The sequence below is a fragment of the Callospermophilus lateralis genome, chromosome 6 (assembly GCF_048772815.1).
Source record: "Callospermophilus lateralis isolate mCalLat2 chromosome 6, mCalLat2.hap1, whole genome shotgun sequence".
NCBI lineage: Eukaryota > Metazoa > Chordata > Mammalia > Rodentia > Sciuridae > Callospermophilus > Callospermophilus lateralis.
The window spans coordinates 118019935-118039191 of NC_135310.1; the positions used below are offsets into that span (position 1 = coordinate 118019935).

General features: G+C 42.5%; 1 protein-coding gene across 1 annotated transcript; it reads left to right on the forward strand.

Moving 5' to 3' along the window:
* The first annotated feature begins 4691 nt into the window (after positions 1-4691).
* Positions 4692-17838, forward strand: Pxt1 (peroxisomal testis enriched protein 1). Its single transcript, XM_076859521.1, is given in 4 exon segments — positions 4692-4742; positions 4744-4864; positions 10288-10418; positions 17734-17838. Coding segments are annotated over 4 exon segments (408 nt in total).
* Positions 17839-19257: the final 1419 nt, after the last annotated feature.

Genomic DNA, 19257 nt, shown 5'->3' on the forward strand with positions numbered 1-19257 from the left:
ATGGACCTCTCAGGGTTGGTGATGACCCTCACTAAAGGTCTGCTTCTTCATGGGAAATCAGAGAGGTTGTGAGGACACCCCTTCCCCTCCTGTCGCCCTTCTCTGGGTTCCTGAGAATTCTTTGCCAAGGGCTCTGCCCAAACCAAGATTCCCCGCCACTCCCCCCTGGGCTATCTCCTCAGAAACCCTTGCCCTCTCCATTTGTCTCCAGATCTCAAATCTCTCAAGCTCACCTTCTATAGTAACACAGCCTGGCCCCATATAAATTAGATAATGACTCCTCTTGGCCAGAGAATGGGACCTTCAATCCCAACGTTAGACAGGATTTATACAATTTCTGTCTCTGCAGCAGCAAAGTTGACCGAAATCCACTGTATTCAAGCCTTCTATTTTCTTCACTTTCATCCCTTTGTGTCATTCCTGCTCCCCTGTGCAGGACCTCCTTGCTCGCTCTCCCTTATCTCCTTTACCTCCCAATCCTAGCCGCAAGATCACTCTTCACTTTCTCAACCTCCACCCTATGCTTCTCTGTCACCTCGCCCAGCCATACCTTCATCAACTCACTTGGAGGCCCCTTCGCTAAATAGGGACCCATCTTCCCTGTCCGGCCCTCCCCTGCCCTTTTCTTGACCTCAACACCACATCTCCTACTCCCACGTCTCCTTCTCCTTCCTTCTCCCCTCTTTCTCGCGGGCCTCACCCAGTGGTTTCAGCAGTCCCCTTTCTACCATTGCCAGAGGTAGCTGGAGCCGAAGACATCCTATGTGTTCATGTTCACTTCTCGCTCACTGTCCCTCTCCTGGACCTCCACTCTAACCTCTCTCTTCACTACTTTCTCAAATAATTCCTTGAGACCACTTTATTCCAATGTCTCCTACTTTGCTGCACCCTCCCCCACCCTATGTCTCTATTCCACCATGCCACCTAACAGTTCCCTATGCAACACAACTTACAACGTCACTCAGTCACCCCAGAGCCACCTGGCATCTTCTACCTCTGCAGAAGCTCCATTCTTCACAGCTGGACACTACCTATTCCCAACTTCTTCCCTGCCCTCCTCACACCTGATATAACCAGCCACTCTCCCTGAGGGGGAGGCTTAATTGGCCCTTTTCTCCCCCTCCTGGACTCCACTTTAATGTTCCAGACACAAAAGAAAAATCCTCGACCTGGTCCTCATTGGATCAGGCATATTGGCAGCAGCTGGCAAGGGTAGCAGAAAGAGGTAGCCACCCATCTTTACTACAGACTTACCTGTATCTGCATCTTGACTGTCAATTAGCCCATCTAGGAATTTTAATACTTATGTTAAGTATTAAATATATTAAATCTTTTTCCCAGTAGAAGTTTTATTGAGAAGTCTGATTAAGGACAGAAGTTTCCTGACAAAGTATAGATGAAATGAAGTATACCCAAGGCACCCAAAATACCCAGAAACCCACAACCTTCTATTCTTAGCTCCTTTTCTCTCGGTTTGGCCTGAATTATTGAAGAAACATTTTACCCTGGAAAATGCTGAGTGGTAATTCTACTTGACCTTCCTCCCCTTGGTTCTGGCAGCTGAGAAAGCCGTCTATTGTCTTTCTCTCAAAGTGGATTTCCTCTCAATCCTTGCTCATTCTTCTGAAGCTGTGCTGTTGAGCACCTGAACTGCTTGCTGCTCACCTGAGATTTGCTGAAGGGTGTGTTACACTCTAGGGGTGCTGGGTTCATCGTCTCTGTTCAACAAAGAAGTGAAGAACAGGACACAGAGCTAGCAAGCAGGAAGTAGGTTTATTGCGAAAGTGACAGAGAAACACAGATAGATTCTCCAAACAGAAGGGGCCCTGGAGCTGAGAATCTGGTGGGGGAGTTTGGGTCTGTTCTTTGTATGGTCTCTGGAACTTCCTGGTTGCTAATCTCCTCCCCTGCCCAGGTGCTCCTCACTATTATTGACTGGTGCCCCCTCTGTCCACGCGTCTCTTCTAGTCTTTCTATTGGATCCTCCACTTAGAGGATGAGTGTCTGATTGGGTCCTCCCTGTGTCCAGGAACACTTTCATCAAGCGGGAAGTTGACCTCATCAAAAGACCCTCTCCAAGCTCCTTTGTTCTGACCCCGCCCCCACCTCCTCCCTGCCCTCTTGCCCTGGCTGCCTAAGCCCTCCTACATCTCCCTCAAGTGCCAAATACATACCAGATTTCAAAGACTTAGCTTATTGAGAATGTAAGATATTTCATTTAAAAATATTGATTACAGGGGCTGGGGTTATGGCTCCATGGTAGAGTGCTCGCCTCACATGTGCAAGGCCCTGGGTTTGATCCTCAGCACCACATAAAAATAAATAAATAAAATAAAAAGTTATTAAAAATGCATATTTTAAAAAGTTTAAAAAATATTGATTACATGTTGAAATGTTAGCATTTAGACTTATTTTGGGATGTACTAAGTGAAATAATATAGGTCATTAACATTAATTTCACTTGTTTCTTTGTACTTTTTTATCTATTATAAATCTTAAAATTACATATTTGGTACACTTACTTTTATTAGACAGCACTGCTTTAAGGCTCCTGAAGGCCTCCTCTATTACCTTTAAAAAAAAATTTTTTTTTCAGTATTGGGGATTGAACCCAGGGGTGCTCTACTACTGAGTGACATCCCCAGCCATTTTTATTTCTTATCCTGAGATGAGTCTTGCTAAGCTGCCCAGGATGGCTTCAAACTTGTGATTCTCCTGCCTCAACCTCCTGAGTAGCTGGGGTCACGGGCATGTGCCACTGTGCCCGGCTATGACCTTCTTTTGGTACTCATTATAGAGACTAATTCCTTCCTTTTTCAGTAACTGTTTAGATTTGGAAGGTACAATAGAAAGTTGTACTTTCACCTTACAATCTTTAAATCAAGAAAATAAAGAAAGAAAGATAATGAAAGTCTTAATTCAATTTTTTTAATTCATTGGATTGGTGCTATAAAATTAGGTAAAGTGAGTGGCATAGGAGGGAGCCTTTATGGTTCCTGTAAAGAGGATAAAGGAGAGAAGAATATAAGAATTGTTCTGGAGAGGAACTCATACACATGAAGAATCAGGACAAATAACTGGATTGTCACCAGACGAAGGTCCAAGGAAGTCACCCAGAATGGAGAAGGGGACCTCAAGTCATCCCTGGCAGATTCCTGACTTATGCCACAGAAGGGAATTTCAGGATGCATCAAAAGAAGCTCAAATAAAACTTTATTTAGTTGAGCAACAGGGTTTATTCAGGAAAGCAAACAATAGAGCCGGGTACATACTTAAAGGGAGAAGGAATGCTGATTGGGTGGGGTGCTTGAGGGTGAGATGTGGTTTTGGGGTCTTGGGCTTTTCCTTTTTTTAATTTTTTTTTTTTTTTGGTTGTTGATAGACCTTTATTTTATTTATTTATTTATATGGGGTGATGAGAATCGAACCCAGTGCCTCACACATGCCAGGCAAGTGGGCTACTGCTGAGCCCCAGCCCCAGCACCAGCCCCAGCCCGGGGGCTTTTCCTTTTAAAGCAAATATTGTAAATAGGGAAGATGAGAAGCACGTGGGGGTTGACCTCAGCTTGGTGAGTTCAATTCTTTTACTCCTGGAGCCCAGGGTGGGTCAGGGTGGTGGTTCTCTTTAGAATCTCTAGGTTGATGTCATCCACTCAATAAATAATGTTTGAAATATACCTACATCTTCAGTCTCTAACAATATTTTCCCTTTGCTTTATTGAGTCTAAAGAAAATATGTTGTATAAGCTAGCAATGAATGTAGTAGACATTTATCATGTAGAACCATGATACTCTAAGATTCAAGAGATTTTTAAGAATTTGTGTTTGGAGGAAAACGGGTTTGAAGAATAAAAGTGAGATGTTCATGGGACTCTCCACATTTAAAATGAGTTTCTTTTCCATTCCCTGTTCGTCTCCTTTGTACCTATCCTTATTCCTTCTATCCCACCTCAGGATGAGGTGGTGCATGCCTGTAATCTTAGTGACTCCAGAGACTGAGGTAGGAACATTGCAAATTCCAGGTCAGCCTGGGCAGTTTAGCAAGCCTTGGTCTCAAATAAAAATAAAAAAGGTTTGGGGATGTCTCAGTGATAGAGAGCCTCTGGGTTCAATCACCAGTACAAACAACAAAAGAAATAGAACAATGTATAACATCTCCCCTCCTCCCTACCTCTCTAGGTTTTGATTTTTTTTTTTTTTTTTTTTTGGCTACCCTAACCTAATTTTCTTTTTCTGTACCAATTTAAAACTCCTCCCCTAATAGAATGTGGCTATTGAAAAGAAAAACTAATGGGGGATGAGAATGGGGGGTGTGTGTGTGATGGGAAGGTAAAGAAGATCTAAAGAAACTTAAGAAAGATGTTTAATTAAATTGAAAAAGACCTAGAGATCACCCTATCTCACTTCTCACTCAAACCCCCAAATATTTATTTGTGGAATTAAAGCAGTTTGTGCTGTTAAAGCATCACTGTTGATATAACATATCAAATATTTAAAGGGAAATTGGAGACATTCTCTGAAAATATGTTTTTCTTTTCTTTAAATATATTTTTGTAGTTGTAGATGGACATAATATCTTTATTTTATTTATTTATTTTATGTGGTGCTAAGGATCAAACCCAGTGCCTCACACGTGCTAGGCATTGAACTACAGCCCCAACCCCAAATATATTTTTCAACAAATAAAAAACATGAAGAAGAAAAGTCACGAGGGCCTTGTTTATGAACATAAAGAAATTCTGAAACCCTGCTCTCAAAGTAACAAATTGTTACAAATCACTGTGGGAAAAATATAGTTATCCCAGGGCATACATGACTCAACTTGTCAGCTCTCCGGACGGTTCAGCCATGTCAAGGAACCCAGGTAAGATATTAGTATTAAATTATTATAATATTCCCTCTTAATATATTTTTTTCTTGGTATTGAGGACATGAAATTGGGCATTAAGTATATTATTTGAAAATTAACTGTAAGAAGACAGTGGCAAATCTGTTCATCCAAGTCTTAGGTGGCAAAAATCTAAAGCTGACTTATTTCATGGTACCAAGTTTCTTTCTTTTAGCCCTGAATCATTGATGTGACAGTTAATTAAGATGATCCCAAATAATCAAAGTAGATCAAAGTTATCTTTTAACAAAAACTTGTCTTTAAATTTGACCTGACAATATTTGTATTGTCAAGGTAGGGATCATTCAGATTAGGTTCCGTCTGGATTTTACCAATATAAGGAAAGATAAATTGGCAATTTTGTTTTGCGGAAACATGTGATTCCTAAATGTCTGGGAATGCTGGCAAACTAAAGCCTTATGTGTTTGATTTAGTACTGGGGATGGTACCTGGGGGCACTTTAGCACTGGGCTACATCCTCAGACCTTTGTTTTGAGAATTAAGGGAGAGTGTTGGAATTAAATGTATTGGGTCTTATGCTTTTAGGTGAAAAAATATGCTAGATACCTGTAAGGATTTACTAACATTAATTTTAATTTCAGTTGAAAACAGATTACACGCCGCTGAGAGACTGAAATTGGAAAATTTTTTTTCTGTTCCATGTTTATTATAAGTAATGTGTAGTCCTGGGATTAAACCCTGGGCCTTGCACATGCTAGTTTAGTACTGTACCACTGAAACCATTCTCCCAGCCCAGAAAAAATGGAATTTCAAAGGCATTTTAATAGTTGTTTGCCACCACACCCAATGTGATACCTATTTTCTAGAACCAACTGGGCCTGGCATGGTAGCCCCACCTGTAATCTCAGTGGCGTGGGAGGCTGAGACAGGAGGATTGGGAGTTCAAAGCCAGTCTCAGCCAAAGCAAGGTGCAAAGCAACTCAGTGAGACCCTATCTCTAAATAAAATACAAAATAGGGCTGGGGATGTGGCCCAATGGTCAAGTGCCCCTGAGTTCAATCCTAGTACCCAAACAAAACCTCATTGACTAAAATTTTAAATTTTATCTCTGCGTCAATGATTTCTCAGAATGTGATATTTTTGTCACCTAATGAATACCTTCTAGAATTCATACTTTTTAAAAATATTTTTTAGATGTTGATGAACCTTTATTTTATTGATTTATTTATATGCAGTGCTGAGAATCCAACCCAGTGCCTCACACATGCTAGGCAAGCGCTCTACCACTGAGTCCCAGCCCCAGTCCCTATACTTCTTCTTATTTTTATTTTTAAAAATTTCTTTAGTTGTAGATGGACACATATCTTTATTTATGATGCTGGGGATCAAACCCAGTGCCTCACGCATGGGAGGCAAGCGCTCTACCACTGAGCTACAGCCCCCAGCCCTTGCTGTTTTTTAATCAAGAGGTAATTCATAGACCACAAAGTTCACTGTTTGGAGACGCAATAGTGACTTCTCTATGCTCAGAAGTTAAGCAGTCGTCCCCACTCCTCTAACCCTTTCCAATACGTTTTCCCACTCGCTACTCCGCAGAATCCTCAGTACTGAAGGCTGTCTTCCATCTCCGAAGGCATCTTGCCCCGTGGCCTTGCCACATTTACCTAAAATGCTTTCTTAATTACGGGTTCACTTCAAAAGCAAAAGTTCCTGATCCTACTCCCCTTGATTTATCGATAACAGCCGGGGTCCTAACGTTCGTGCTTATTGCATGCCGAGAACTCGGCATACTTCTTGCATTCACTGTATAGGTGAAACCCCCCTGGTGCCTGGTATTCAGGCGCGGCGGCCCCAAACAATGAAAAGCAAGGGGTCCTGAAGGAAGAGTCGCCCCCTACTTCCTTCCCACACTTTCCCTGGCCCAGGAAACACAGTTTGTCTTCATAACCGTTAGTTTATGATGCCGCTTAAGAAACGGGCCTACGACGACTGAGACCAGTGGTGCGTGCAGAAGGGCCTTTAGAAGACTCCAAAGGCCGAGGAGCGCAAGGCTGCGTAACTGGGCGGGCGGGGCGAGCGGCGCATGCGCCTCCGGCGGCTAAGGAGATCGTCTACGGAGGCTGCGCCCGTGTGCACTTCCTATTGGCTACAGCCAGCCCACGGGACATCTCCCGCCCAACTCTCCCGCCCAGCGCGCGCTTTTCCCGCCACCGAACTGCTTGGATTGAAAGTTTGGGTGGCGCAGGGCGGACCTCGTCTGGGTGGTGGAGGTCGATCAGAGGTCCCGGCAGTAAACCTTAGAAAAAAAAAAATCCTTAAATACTGCTCAGAGAAAAACTTACTGGGAAAGCCGATGACTTGAGGAGGTCCCCTTGTCTTCTTGGTGGCTTTTGTCGGAACTGTGACACAGACTGAAAATGGAAATCCATTCATTGACTGGCAAGGGGCTTGGTGAAGCCAAGATTTATCTGTTACTTTGTGGGGAATCTACTCATATAAACGGAACTAGAAAAAGAGGCATGGTTTTTGTATGGGGGAATTTAAAGCCGCTTTTTCTTGAAAGAGTTGCGGGACGGGTAGGTTGTGGGAAATCCAGAGTGACCGTCCGGATACAGCATGTAAGCTAATTTAGAAACGCTTGGAGGGAACAAAGACGAGTAAAAGCAAAGGAGGGCCCGCCCACCATCGCTGGGGGAAGAGGGGAGGCAGTGATTGTCTTGACAAAGGGCAAATATACCCTAATTAAAACTTCGCTTGGTGGCATGCACCTGGGATCCCAGTGACTGGGGAGGCCGAGGCAGGAAGATCACAAATTTAAGGCCGATCTCTGCAAGTTAGCGAGATTCTGTGTCAAAATTAGAAAGAGGCTGGAAATTTAGCTCAGTGGAACAGCGCCCTTGAGTTCAACCCCCAAAACCACGCCCAAAAAAAAGTAATTACTGAGAGGAAAGAGCAAAATACATAAATATCTATGTATAGTTTAAATGAGATATATAGATATAGAGTTCAGTTGTTCAACTTCTTTTGAGGGTGCTTGGATATTTACTTTCACCTTTTTTTTTTTTGTTTGTTTGTTTGCTCCTAGGTGTACCTCCAAGGTACACATTTTTGTTGTTCATTTAGAAAACACTGCCAGGTACAGTGACCCATGCCTTAATCCCCAGCATTTTGGGAGGCTGAGGCAGGAGGATCTTAGTTCAAGCCAGGGGCAGCAACTTAGACCCCAAGCAACTTAGCCAGACCCTATCTCAAAATTTAAAAATAAAAAGGGCTGGGGAGTAGTTAAGTGGTAGAATGTCCCTGGGTTCAATCTTCAGTTCCAAAAAGAAAATACTAGGACCTACTATATTTCAGTCACTAGCTAGCTACTGGGGCACTAATGGTTAACAAAAACAGCAATAACTCCTTTCCTCATGGAGCATGGTCTGGTTAAGGGGTCAGATGGTAGCCAATTACACATATAAATGTTAAATATGACATCATAAGTGCAAAGAGGTCCAGCTTTCTCCCATGGAAGTTGTACCAGTGAACGCTCACACCAGCAATTGTGAGTGTATCTCCAGGCTTCTGATAAGATTCTATGCCAAAAGCTTAAAATATACGCATGTGCATTATTCTTGCTGTTTCATAACCTTAAATGAAAGAGCTGACTTCAATACTAACTAAAAGGTAGGGCTGTCTTTAGGTAAACTTAGTAACCAGTAGTTGAGGGATGGGTAGGTGAAGGGAGGTCCGCAGTTATCATTCAACCCTAATTTAATTGATAATTATCTGTTGAGTACCTTCTGTATATAAGGCTGTATAGAGCTGGGTCATCAAGCTGTGAAATAGATCCATGTCCTACAGAGTTTTGTCATTTAGTCACTTAGATATGCACAAAATATGAGTAATCATGTTGGTTCCAGAATGCAAATATACCTCACTTTTAGCACTCACCCCTCTGTTGTGCCGTGTCCTTCCTCTCTGCCCCTTTGTCTGCCTAACTCCCCTGGTCACTGAGCTACCTAAAGCTTGTGGGTTTCCTCATTTCTCTAGTGTCCCTTTGAAACTTATCCAACTTGTATTTCATTTTCCTAATGTAGACGTTAGATTTTGTAAATCTATTTCCCAGGTGACAGTTCATTTATTAAACAAATAATTGTAATTTAATATGCTTTTGATTGGCTCAGGCAGGCCAATTGTTTTGAAATAGGAGCCATTTGTTTGAAAGAGTCTCCCCATTTGGTTCACCTTTCTTCCCTTTAGGCATCTTCTCACTTCTCATCCCTCAAAAACGTCCTCACTTTTTCTAAGGAGATTGTCTTTGCAAGTGTCAACTGATCATTAGGGTGTTATTTCAAAATGGCCTGAGGTGAGAATCTCATTAATATGCAAGTGCTTCCAGGTACTTTTGAAAATAACAATAGAAAACGGAAATAATTGGGAGTAGAGTTGCAATTTTGATCAAAAGTTCATATATTTCAGCTGCTATATAAGCTACCTGTTAGGGGTTTTGGCTGAGGTGAATTCATGCATTAAGACCCTGCCCTCCCTGCCTGCAGCCCCTGCCTAGCTGGGACCCAACTGCATCTATCTTTTCTTCTCCAGGCTATTGAATCATTTATGACTATTAGTCATCTGTTATCCTTCAAGATTCAACAGATGATCATCTTCTTGGGACATTTCCCTGACTCTGTGCCAATCTTGTTATTATAACATCTTAGGTGGTAGTGTTTGTTTTTCTCCCACTGGATCTTAGAGTCAAACCTGCAAAATCAAAGATCCTCATGTTTCACTGAAATAAAACAGGTCCAACATAAAATTGGCTTTATCTACAAAGTCATACTTATATCTACTTCAGTCCAAATTCATTCCCTTTTGTTCCTTGGGAATCGTATCATCCCTAACCTGTGGGTTGTGAGCAACTAGAGGACAGAAACTTTGTCCTTGAACACGTGAGGCACTGGGTTTGATGCTCAGCACCACATAAAAATAAATAAAGTTATAAAAAAATTTAATTTCACCTAATTTTACTACTGGAAAATTTTAAATTACTTATGTAGGCCTGGGAGTATAGCTCAGTAATACTAATACTAATAGAGTGCTTGGTGAACCCAGGTCTTGGGTTGAATTGCAAGCACTGCAAAAAAAAAAAAGCTTGAATTATGTTTCCATTGGATAGGGCCAATCTATCCCAATGCGAGCCTTTGCTTTTGATAATTATAGGTGGACACAATATTTATTTTATCTTTATGTGGTGTTGAGGATTGAACCCAGTGCCTTGCACTTGCCAGGTGAGTGTGCTTACTACTTGAGCCACATCCCCAGCCCAGCTTTTGATAATTATAATGGTTGGATTTCATCACTCTCGTTGTCTTGGACAGTTTTTAGTAACTAGTAGTAAATGATTTTACATAGAAAGTGGAATTATCTCTTTTGAACTCTTTCTGTCAATGCAGGTCATCCTCCACTTTCTCAGTCCAAGGAGAATAGTCTTGTCCAGAATCGTCACCAGGAGGAAATGATTCAGAACTTGGTCATGCAGCTGAGATACATTGCAGATAGCATGGATTATAGGGAGGCTCAAGAGGTAAGACTTGCGGTTTCCCCAGTAAGATCCTGCCAGGTAGGAAAAACAATAGCAGTGGCTGCCACGGGCTGAGATCCCAGGAATAATCGGGACTTAGATTCATAATATCTGGATCACCAAACATTAGACCTGTACATGGTGAGCCTGAGTCAAAGTCAGCATTTGATCTCACAGTTGCTACTCCAGCGGTGGCTGGTGGCCACTGGACAGGCAGCATCAGCATCCCTTGACAACTGGTTAGATGTGCAAAATGTCAGGCTCCTGCCCACATCGCTGCAGATCAGAATCTACCTTTTACACATTCCTGCGGCAGGGGGGATTTGTTTGCACATTAAAATTTGAGAAACTGCTCCACACCCTTCAAGTAGCATGCATATTAGAATACCTGTGGAATTTTGAGAATTACAGATGCTTGGGCTCAACCCTTAGAAATTCTGACTTAACTGAGGGTGAGGCCTGAGCATCCAGTATTTTAAAAGCTAGCCAGGTGAGTTTAATGCACAGGTTGGGGGTGGGGGGAGAACTTGTGCTTTAGCGTAAGGTATCCTGCTTGAACCAGCCCTAGGTTTGATGTGAGCCCACCGCCACTGATATCTTAGTTTCTTCTGATTATGATAAGATCAGAAGAGGACATGGGAAATGATTACTATTCAGAATCTTGGGGAAGATGAAACTCACACCTTGTTTAGTCTGTCTTCCCAACAACCTGCAGTTGGCAGCAGATAGCCATCACACGGGGCTCCGTGACAGTAGGGGTGCCTGCCCCTCAGAGCCTGTCTTCTTGCCCTTACATTCACCTGTGCTGTGGTAATTTCTTGTTAATCACTCTAGCTGCTGCTGCAATGTCTTCAGGGAGTGCTGTACTCTGGCCAAAAAGTGGACAGTACACAGCCTTTTCCTCAGACACCCCCTGAGACAGACCATGAAGGGGAGGCCCCAATAATAATGCTATAGAAGCAAGAAGGAAACAAACAAACACAATCAAATGAAATATTTGATAAACTCATTTCATGCAAACAAAAGTCACTGAGTACATTCTATGCCAGGCTCAATTCTAGGCATTGGTAGCTAGTGCAGCGTGCAGGACAGAGATGAATCCTAGCTCACAGCACTGAAAATGCAGGGGCGAGGCCGTGAAGCAAATGAACAAGGGACAGGTCAGCCAGACTGGGATGTGGGCTCAAAGCAGGAGGAGGGGAGACGGAAGGATGAAGATTGGCTTTGGATGGGCCACTAGGGGGGCCTCCCTGGGGAGGTGATAGGTGAGCAGAGATTGGAGGTGAGGGAGCGAGTCACAGGCACACTTGTGGGAAAGTGTTCCAGGCAGAGGAGGAGTGAGGGCAGAGCCCCTGTGGGGAGAGTGAGCTGAGCGTGGGAGTTGGCCTCAGTTTCAGAGGTGGAGATCAGGTGCTCGGGTTTTACATTAAGTGTGAAGGAAAGTTCTGGAGAGGGAGAGCACATTTAGAGTGGAGTCCGGTTGCCATGCTGAGAGCAGGCTGTTTATAGGGCAAGAGGGGGTTCCAGAGGAACCTCCAAAGGCAGCAGTGTGTGGCAGTGGAGGTGGTGAGGGATGATCAGACTCATCGTCAGATTAAAATGGAGATGAAGAGCCCGCAGGATCAGCTGATGTATTGGATATGGGGTAGGGAGGGAGAAAGAGTCATGGATGACTTCTGTGTTTTGGGCCTGGGTGTCTGAATGGATGGTGGTACTGTTTACTGGATGGGGAGAACTGGGAAGGACAGATTAGGGAAAATAAAAGAGCTCTGTTTGAGACATGTAAGCCTGAAATTTCTATTAACAATAGCTGGGTGTGATGGCACATACCTGTAATCCCAGAGACTTGGGAGGCTGAGGCAGGAGGATCTCAAGGTTGAGGCCAGCTTCAGCAACTTAGTAAAACCCTATCCTAAAATAAAAATAAAATAAAATAAAATAAAAGGGGGTAGGAATGTAGCTCAATAATAGAGTATTCCTGGGCTAATTCCCCAATACTAGAAAAAAAATAAATTACTATTAGAAATATAAATTGAGAAGCTGTGAAATTGTGTAGAAGAACCAGGGATATTGAGACTTGAGATTAGAATTTGGATTATAGGTGTTGCTTTCTATGTGGGCTTCTTAGCCTCTTTCAAGTCCTATCTCCTAGGCTAGCTCCAGTTGGAAGAAGAACTGAATCTATGTAATAATAATGCTTATCGAGAGCTTGCTATTTGCCAGGGTCTGTGTTAAGTGTTTACCTGCCTTATTTTTTAAACTCTTTCAACTAGCAATGGCATTGGTACTATAATTATTTCTGCTTTTCAATTAAGGAAGCTGATGCTTAGAGAAGTTACACAGAGGGCGAGTTGCTGATGTAGGACTCAAAGCCACGTTGACTTGCTCCAAAACCCATACACACTCTACCATACAGGCTGCTGCTTGGTGACCACTGACTCTCAAGAGCCACCTCTCGCCATCTGATCTGATATCAGGACCCAAGAGAATGAGGCCCAGAGAGAGATGGGAATACCTCCCTGCCTCTGTACATTTTCTTCAAAAGACCCCTTTCAGAAGTCCTCACCTGAAAGCCATACCCTTCAGCTTCAGCGGACAACCTTATCAGAATACCAGGGCAGATTAACATGTATACAAGAGATATTTACATATGGACTCACCACTCAGTGAATATCCAACTATGGTGTAAAGGGTTAAATGTGCTGCTTTTAGAGCGGAAATACTGGATCCAAACCTGGCTCACACTTACTGTGTGACCTTGGGCAAGTTACTTAACTTTCCTGGTTCTCATCTGTAACAATGGTGATTATAATGGTACTTACCTTATAGAGTTGTTGTGAAAGTTTAAATGAGATAAATTTATGTAACTCTCTTAGAGACCTACGCACAGAAAATGATCATTAGAAGTTATCTATCTAGGGCTGGGGTTGTAGCTCAGTGGTAGAGCGCTTGCCTCTTATGTGTGGGACACACATAATAAAATAAAATATATATTTTATTTATATAAAAATAAATAAATAAAATAAAGATATTGTACCCATCTATAACTAAAAATATTTTTTTAAAAAAAGTTAGCTATCTAAAGTTAGTGGTGTATGCCTGAAATCCCAGACTCAGGAGGCTGAGGCAGGAGGTTCAAAAGTCTGAGGCCAGCCTCAGCAATTTAGCAAGGCCCTAAGCAATTTAGGGAGATCCTGTCTCAAAATAATGAATAAAAAGGGCAGGAGATATGGCTCAGTGGTTAAACACCCCTGCATCCAATTCCTGGTACACATACACACACACACGCACACGCACACACACACACACGCACACACACACACACACACGTACACACATGTATTTTATCTATCTAAATAAGAATAATTTTTGTTTGCTTTTGCCCTTCCTGTATTTGAGGCTGAATACTTCTGTACTTTTGTATCTTTTATTAGGCCTATTCCCGGTGTTTACCATCTCCCTCTCTGTCCTTTGCTACAGTTTCTTCTGAAGGAGAGTTTTCTTGACGACTGTACTTTATGAACTTCAGCTCAACTTGTGTACTTCATGTTTGGCTAACTCTGAGGACTCGTTGTTCTTTCTGTTTTTGTTTTCGGAGGAAAGAAATACAGTGGGATAAGTCACAACCATCCTCTTCCTGTTTGCCTCTGCCCAGTCCAGAGGTTACTGCTCCATGTAACCGTTTCCCATTTTCCCTCTCCTCTCCCTTTTAAGTTGCATTGTCTTAGGAGGCTTCAGCTTAGCCCCTTCAGCTCACTGAAGTGACACCGACACCCTGCCACTTCTCTTTCTTTAATTCACAGCTTTATTGAGAATAATTCACCTACCACCCAATTCACCCATTCAAAGTGTACAATTAACTGATTTTTAGTATGTTCACCCAACTGTATAATCATCAGTGCCATCAATTTTAGAAAATTTTCATCACCCTAAAATGGAAATCCAAGCCCAAGTAGTCACTTTTTTCCCTCAGTGTTCCTGCTGGTCTTTCCAACCTACTTTCTGTCTTTATGGTTTTACTTGTGTTGGATTTTTCATATAGAGGAATAACGCAAAATGGAGCTTTTTGCCTTAGACTTCTTTCTTGTGTTATACTGTTTTCTTTGAGGTTCATCTATGTTGTAACATGAATCAATGTGTCTACTGGTTATTGCTGGATAGTATTCCATTGTTTATCTGTTTACTAGTTGATGGACATTTGGGTTGTTTCTTTTTGGCTATTATGAATAATGATGCTATAAAATTTGTAAAAAAAAAAGTTTTGGGTAGATGTGGTTATTTTGGGGGTACATACCTAAAATTGGAAGTGCTGGCTTATATGTCCATTGTTTTACTTTTGGGGAACTTTCAGATTTTTTTAAAAAGTGGCTTCACTTGGCTAGGGGTGTAACTCGTGGTAGAGTGTTTTCCTAGTGTGTGAAAGGACCTGGGATCACCATTTTACTTTGTGACCCATCTGTAGTTTATGAGGTCCTAGTTTTTCCTCACTCTTTAAAACATGTGTTATTAGCTGTCTATTATGTCATTGTGGGTTTTTAAATTTTTGATGCTGGGAATTGAACCCAGGGTTGCTTTACTATTGAACTGCATCCCTAGTCCTTTTTTTTGGTGCCAGCGATTGAACTCAGGGACACTCAACCACTGAGCCACATCCCCAGCCCTATTTTGTATTTTATTAGAGATATAGTTTCACTGAGTTGCTTAGCATGTTGCTAAGTTATTGAGGCTGGCTCTAAACTCAGATTCTCCTGCCTCAGCCTCCCGAGTCGCTGGGATTACAGGCCTGTGCCACTGTGCCCGGCTTCTTTCATTTTCTGATGGTGTTTTTTGAAGTATAGTTTTTAATGAAATTCACTTTTTCTGTTTTTTCTTTAGGTGCGGGTGTTTTTCATATGATTGCTAAGAAACAATGACCTAGTCCAAGGCATGAAGATTTACACTTTTCTTCTAAGAGCTTTGTAATTTTAGTTAAATTTAGGTCTTTGATCCACTTGGAGTTCATTTTTATAAACAGTTTGAGTTAGAACTTCATCTTCAATTTTTTTTTTTTTGTATGTAGGTTTTCAGCTGTCCTGGCTCCATTTGTTGAAAGACCAGTTTTACCCTATTGATTGTCCTTGTTGAAAATCAATTGACTGCAAATGTGATGCGGTATTTCTGGACTCTCAACCCTATTCCATTCTATCCTATCCTTACATCTCCTAAAGCTTTTCTTGCATCTGGCTTTGACCTGGACCTTTAAAGTCCCCTTGCCCTCCACTACAAAACTGCATTTTAGGATACCTTTAAGTCACAGCAGGTATTCTAAATGTAGTCATTTAAAACATTTCTCCTCAAACTTGCTTTAAAATGCAAAAGCCTCTGCTGCTTCAAAGCTTAGGTCAGACAACTTTAATAGAATTTCAAATCTGGCCCAGTTCCTTTCTTTCATAGATGTCATCATTTATTTACCTTTTGTGCTGTGTATAATCAAGTGGTCACATTGATTCTCTGACTGCCTTCCTGCTGTTGGTGTATTTAAAGAAAACTGTTGTTCATTTTCCTGAAACTATCGAGCAAGGAACTCTCCAGATTTCATCATTGTCTGCTAAATTGATGGTTCTTGACCTTCCACAGTTCTTGCTTTCTGGGTCTTTCCACTTAAATTAATGTTACGTGTTTTCAGAAGTAATCTGTGCTTCTCAAAATTGCCTCTATTTTACCGTTTAGTTATATGGGATTTTTGTTCAGATACCTTGCTTGGTTGGTTTCTGTTGTTAGTCTTATGTTTTTAAATCTGGGTCATGTAATTTCCCTAGATATAAGGTGTGTTAAAATAACATACTTTAAACTTCTCATTGCTTTTAGGATCTGCAATTTTACGCCACAGGACTCTCTTCTGGGTTCTGGAAACTGTTGCTTCTTTCCTGCCAGGGCCCAGGAATGGTGGCAGCTCTGCTGTTTCCAGCCCAGTCTCTTTATTTACTCCTTCTCAAATTAGCCTAATTCAGGTGTTATTTTATTTTCTCTGGAACCTTGAGTGATACAGTAATGCATAGGGAATTTCTTAGTTTTTTAGAAAGAGGAAGAGAAACTAACATTTCTTCCAGGTACTCTTGGAGACACTTTTACATGTTTTACTGAATTCTCTCAGTAGCCCTACAAATTGCCATCATAGGTATTTCAGGAGAAGTGGTTGAGTTTCAAAGAGTTTGTGAATCATCTAAGGTCATTTAGCTTCTAAGTGGCAAAATTGGGATTTAAATATATAAGCATCTGACTTGGTGTTCTGTATTTTTTTTTCTCGTCTGTCATTCTGGAAGGAAATGCATTTAGTTTTCCTAACTGATGTTAACATAAAAAAATCCTTTAATGATTTATAATTCTTATAGGATAGTCTAAATTCCTTACCTTACTGCTAATGGTCTATTGTTCACTCATTTATTATTCAGCTAATATTTGCTGAGCACGTGCTATGTGCCCGGCTGTTTTAATGTGGAAGTGAGGCAGAGACAGAGCTCCCTGACCTCAGGGAGTTTGTAAGTGAGACTAACAATAAAGGATGTAGCTTATCAGTTAGTGATACATGCTTAAGAGAAAAATAATTCTAGCAAAGGGAAGAGTGAAGGTTTGCAGTTGTAAGGCTGGGGATTGGGGGAAGACCTTGCTGAGGAGGTGACTTTGGGTAAAACCTTCAGAGGCATGAAAGGGGGACACTAGCAGGGAGCCGTGGAGACTGTGGACAGCAAAGACTCTGAACCAGAGTGTGTCTGGCCTAGCGAGCAGGCCAGTGTGGCTGAGATTGAGTGGAGAAGAAGGTAGTAAAACGTGGTCAGATAGGTGGACAGTGGGCCCAAGGCCAGGATTATGAAGTCGTCCTGACTTTCCTTCTGAGTGAGGTGGAGCCATCTGAGATCACTGAGCAGAGGAGCCCAGGTGAACCACCCAGGGAGGCTGTGCTGTTGAGAAGAGACTACAGCACTGGGGCAGGGACAGGGGCAGCGTGCCTGATGCTCAGCCTCCTTTTCCCTGTGTTCCCACATAAACAGGGACCTCAGCCTATTGCTCTAGAAGCTGGTGAACTCCCTGCCACCTCCAGCTTGGCTCAGATTCATCTAACTTCTTCCCTAGCCCACGTCCTGCCCATTCTCCCAGACCCCCAGCAAAAAGGATGAAGCAGACAACAGAGGCCTGGTGACCCACCAAGCAGTTCAGAACTGCTTGCTTGCCACATGGATTGAATGACTAGTTCCTAGTATGCTAAGTGCCTACATTTGGATTATTTCTATTGCTTTTTTTTTTTTTTTTTAAATTCCTCCCTCTCCCTTTTTTTAAACAGGATCTTCAACAGGAAGTCAGAGATGCACTGGTTCATTTTACTTTATCTGTCTTCAGAAGAATTCAGGTTTTGCTGCGCTCTTTCTGGAACAACCGTTTGCTGTAAAAGGAATGTAAACATCAAGTTGTGTTTTCCCTCTACCTTCTGAGAACTGTAAATCCTGGAGACAGATGGGAAGAAGACCCTCCTCCCCCTCCTTCTCTTTTTACTCATCACTGTTGGTCTATGTGGGTTTTTGGAGAACTGCAAACCTACTGGGCTTTTGTCCAAGCAACCAGCTGTGCCATGTCTGCAACTGCATCATGGTGAAGCCTGAGGAGGAATCAGGAGCCCAGAAAATGCCAACCCTGTGGATGGTCCCAATGCTCCCTGCATGGAAACCTTGATCATTTCCTTCCATGAATGAAATAGAACCTTGTCCTCAGAACAAAGGTCGCAGAGACAGGCACTCCCTCCTGGGCTTCTCCCTGGGTAGCATGCCCTTCTTGACCTTTGGCCCCACTCTTGTTCCCGAAGTCCAGATCTACAGTGCCAGCTTCTCAGCACATTGTCCAGCGCCCCCTCCATCCTGGCTCCTCCACTCTGGGAACTCTGAAGGAAGCTTCCAGTTCTAACACTCAAATCCAACACAGACCTTCCTTCCCATTTCCGTGCCTGGAACCCCCCACTCCTGTTGCCACTGCTGCTGGGTGTTTCCGGTGTGGCTTCTACCACACTGAGGTTCTTTTCTCACACTCATCCCTCCCTCCCTCCTCCTCTGTGACCCCTTCTTCCCTGACCCCTCTCCACCACCTCTTGATGCTGTCTGCAAGCGGCGCTCACTGTCCCCCAGCCTCCTTCGGGCTGGCCTGCTTACTTACAGTGTCAGTCCTGGGCCAGCAGTTCCAGGGTTAAGACGGGAGTTATGAATTCATCACCAGGCAGTAACCTGTGCCTGCTGTCCCCTGCTGAGTGTTTCTCTGACTGGTGGACAGGTCCTCTGCCAGCTCATTCTCTTGGGCCTTTCCCCTTCCCTGTTCCCCTCTTGCCTTCTTATCTGCCTCATCTAGCCCTGTTTATAGAATTACAAGTATTCACAGAGTTTGTTATAAATTTGAAGTTTTACAGATGTATCTTGAGTTCTTTATAGGAAAAATGTTATTTAAAAAATAACTTTAAAATGAAATAAATATTGTTATTTTATTGGCAGTGAGACACTTGTGCATGTTTCCTGGTGAAGGAGGGAGTCTCCTCATTCCTGCTCCTGGTGCTTCATAGTTGTGCCCACCTTGGGTATTTCTAGCATTGTGTTGTCCTTCCAAATCGAAATGTCACAGGTTTTAGTCTGTCCCAGGCGATGCTCCTTTATCTCCACCAGCCATGTTATGGCTGCCTGACATGGAAGAGACCCTGCAACTTCCTTTTCATTTTTTTTTCTTTTGAATAGTTATTTATTCATGTGGTTTAAAAATCAAAACAATGAAAAAGGTTATGGTGAAATCTCTTGCATTTATTTTCTACCCTGAATTCCAAATACGTTTGTTA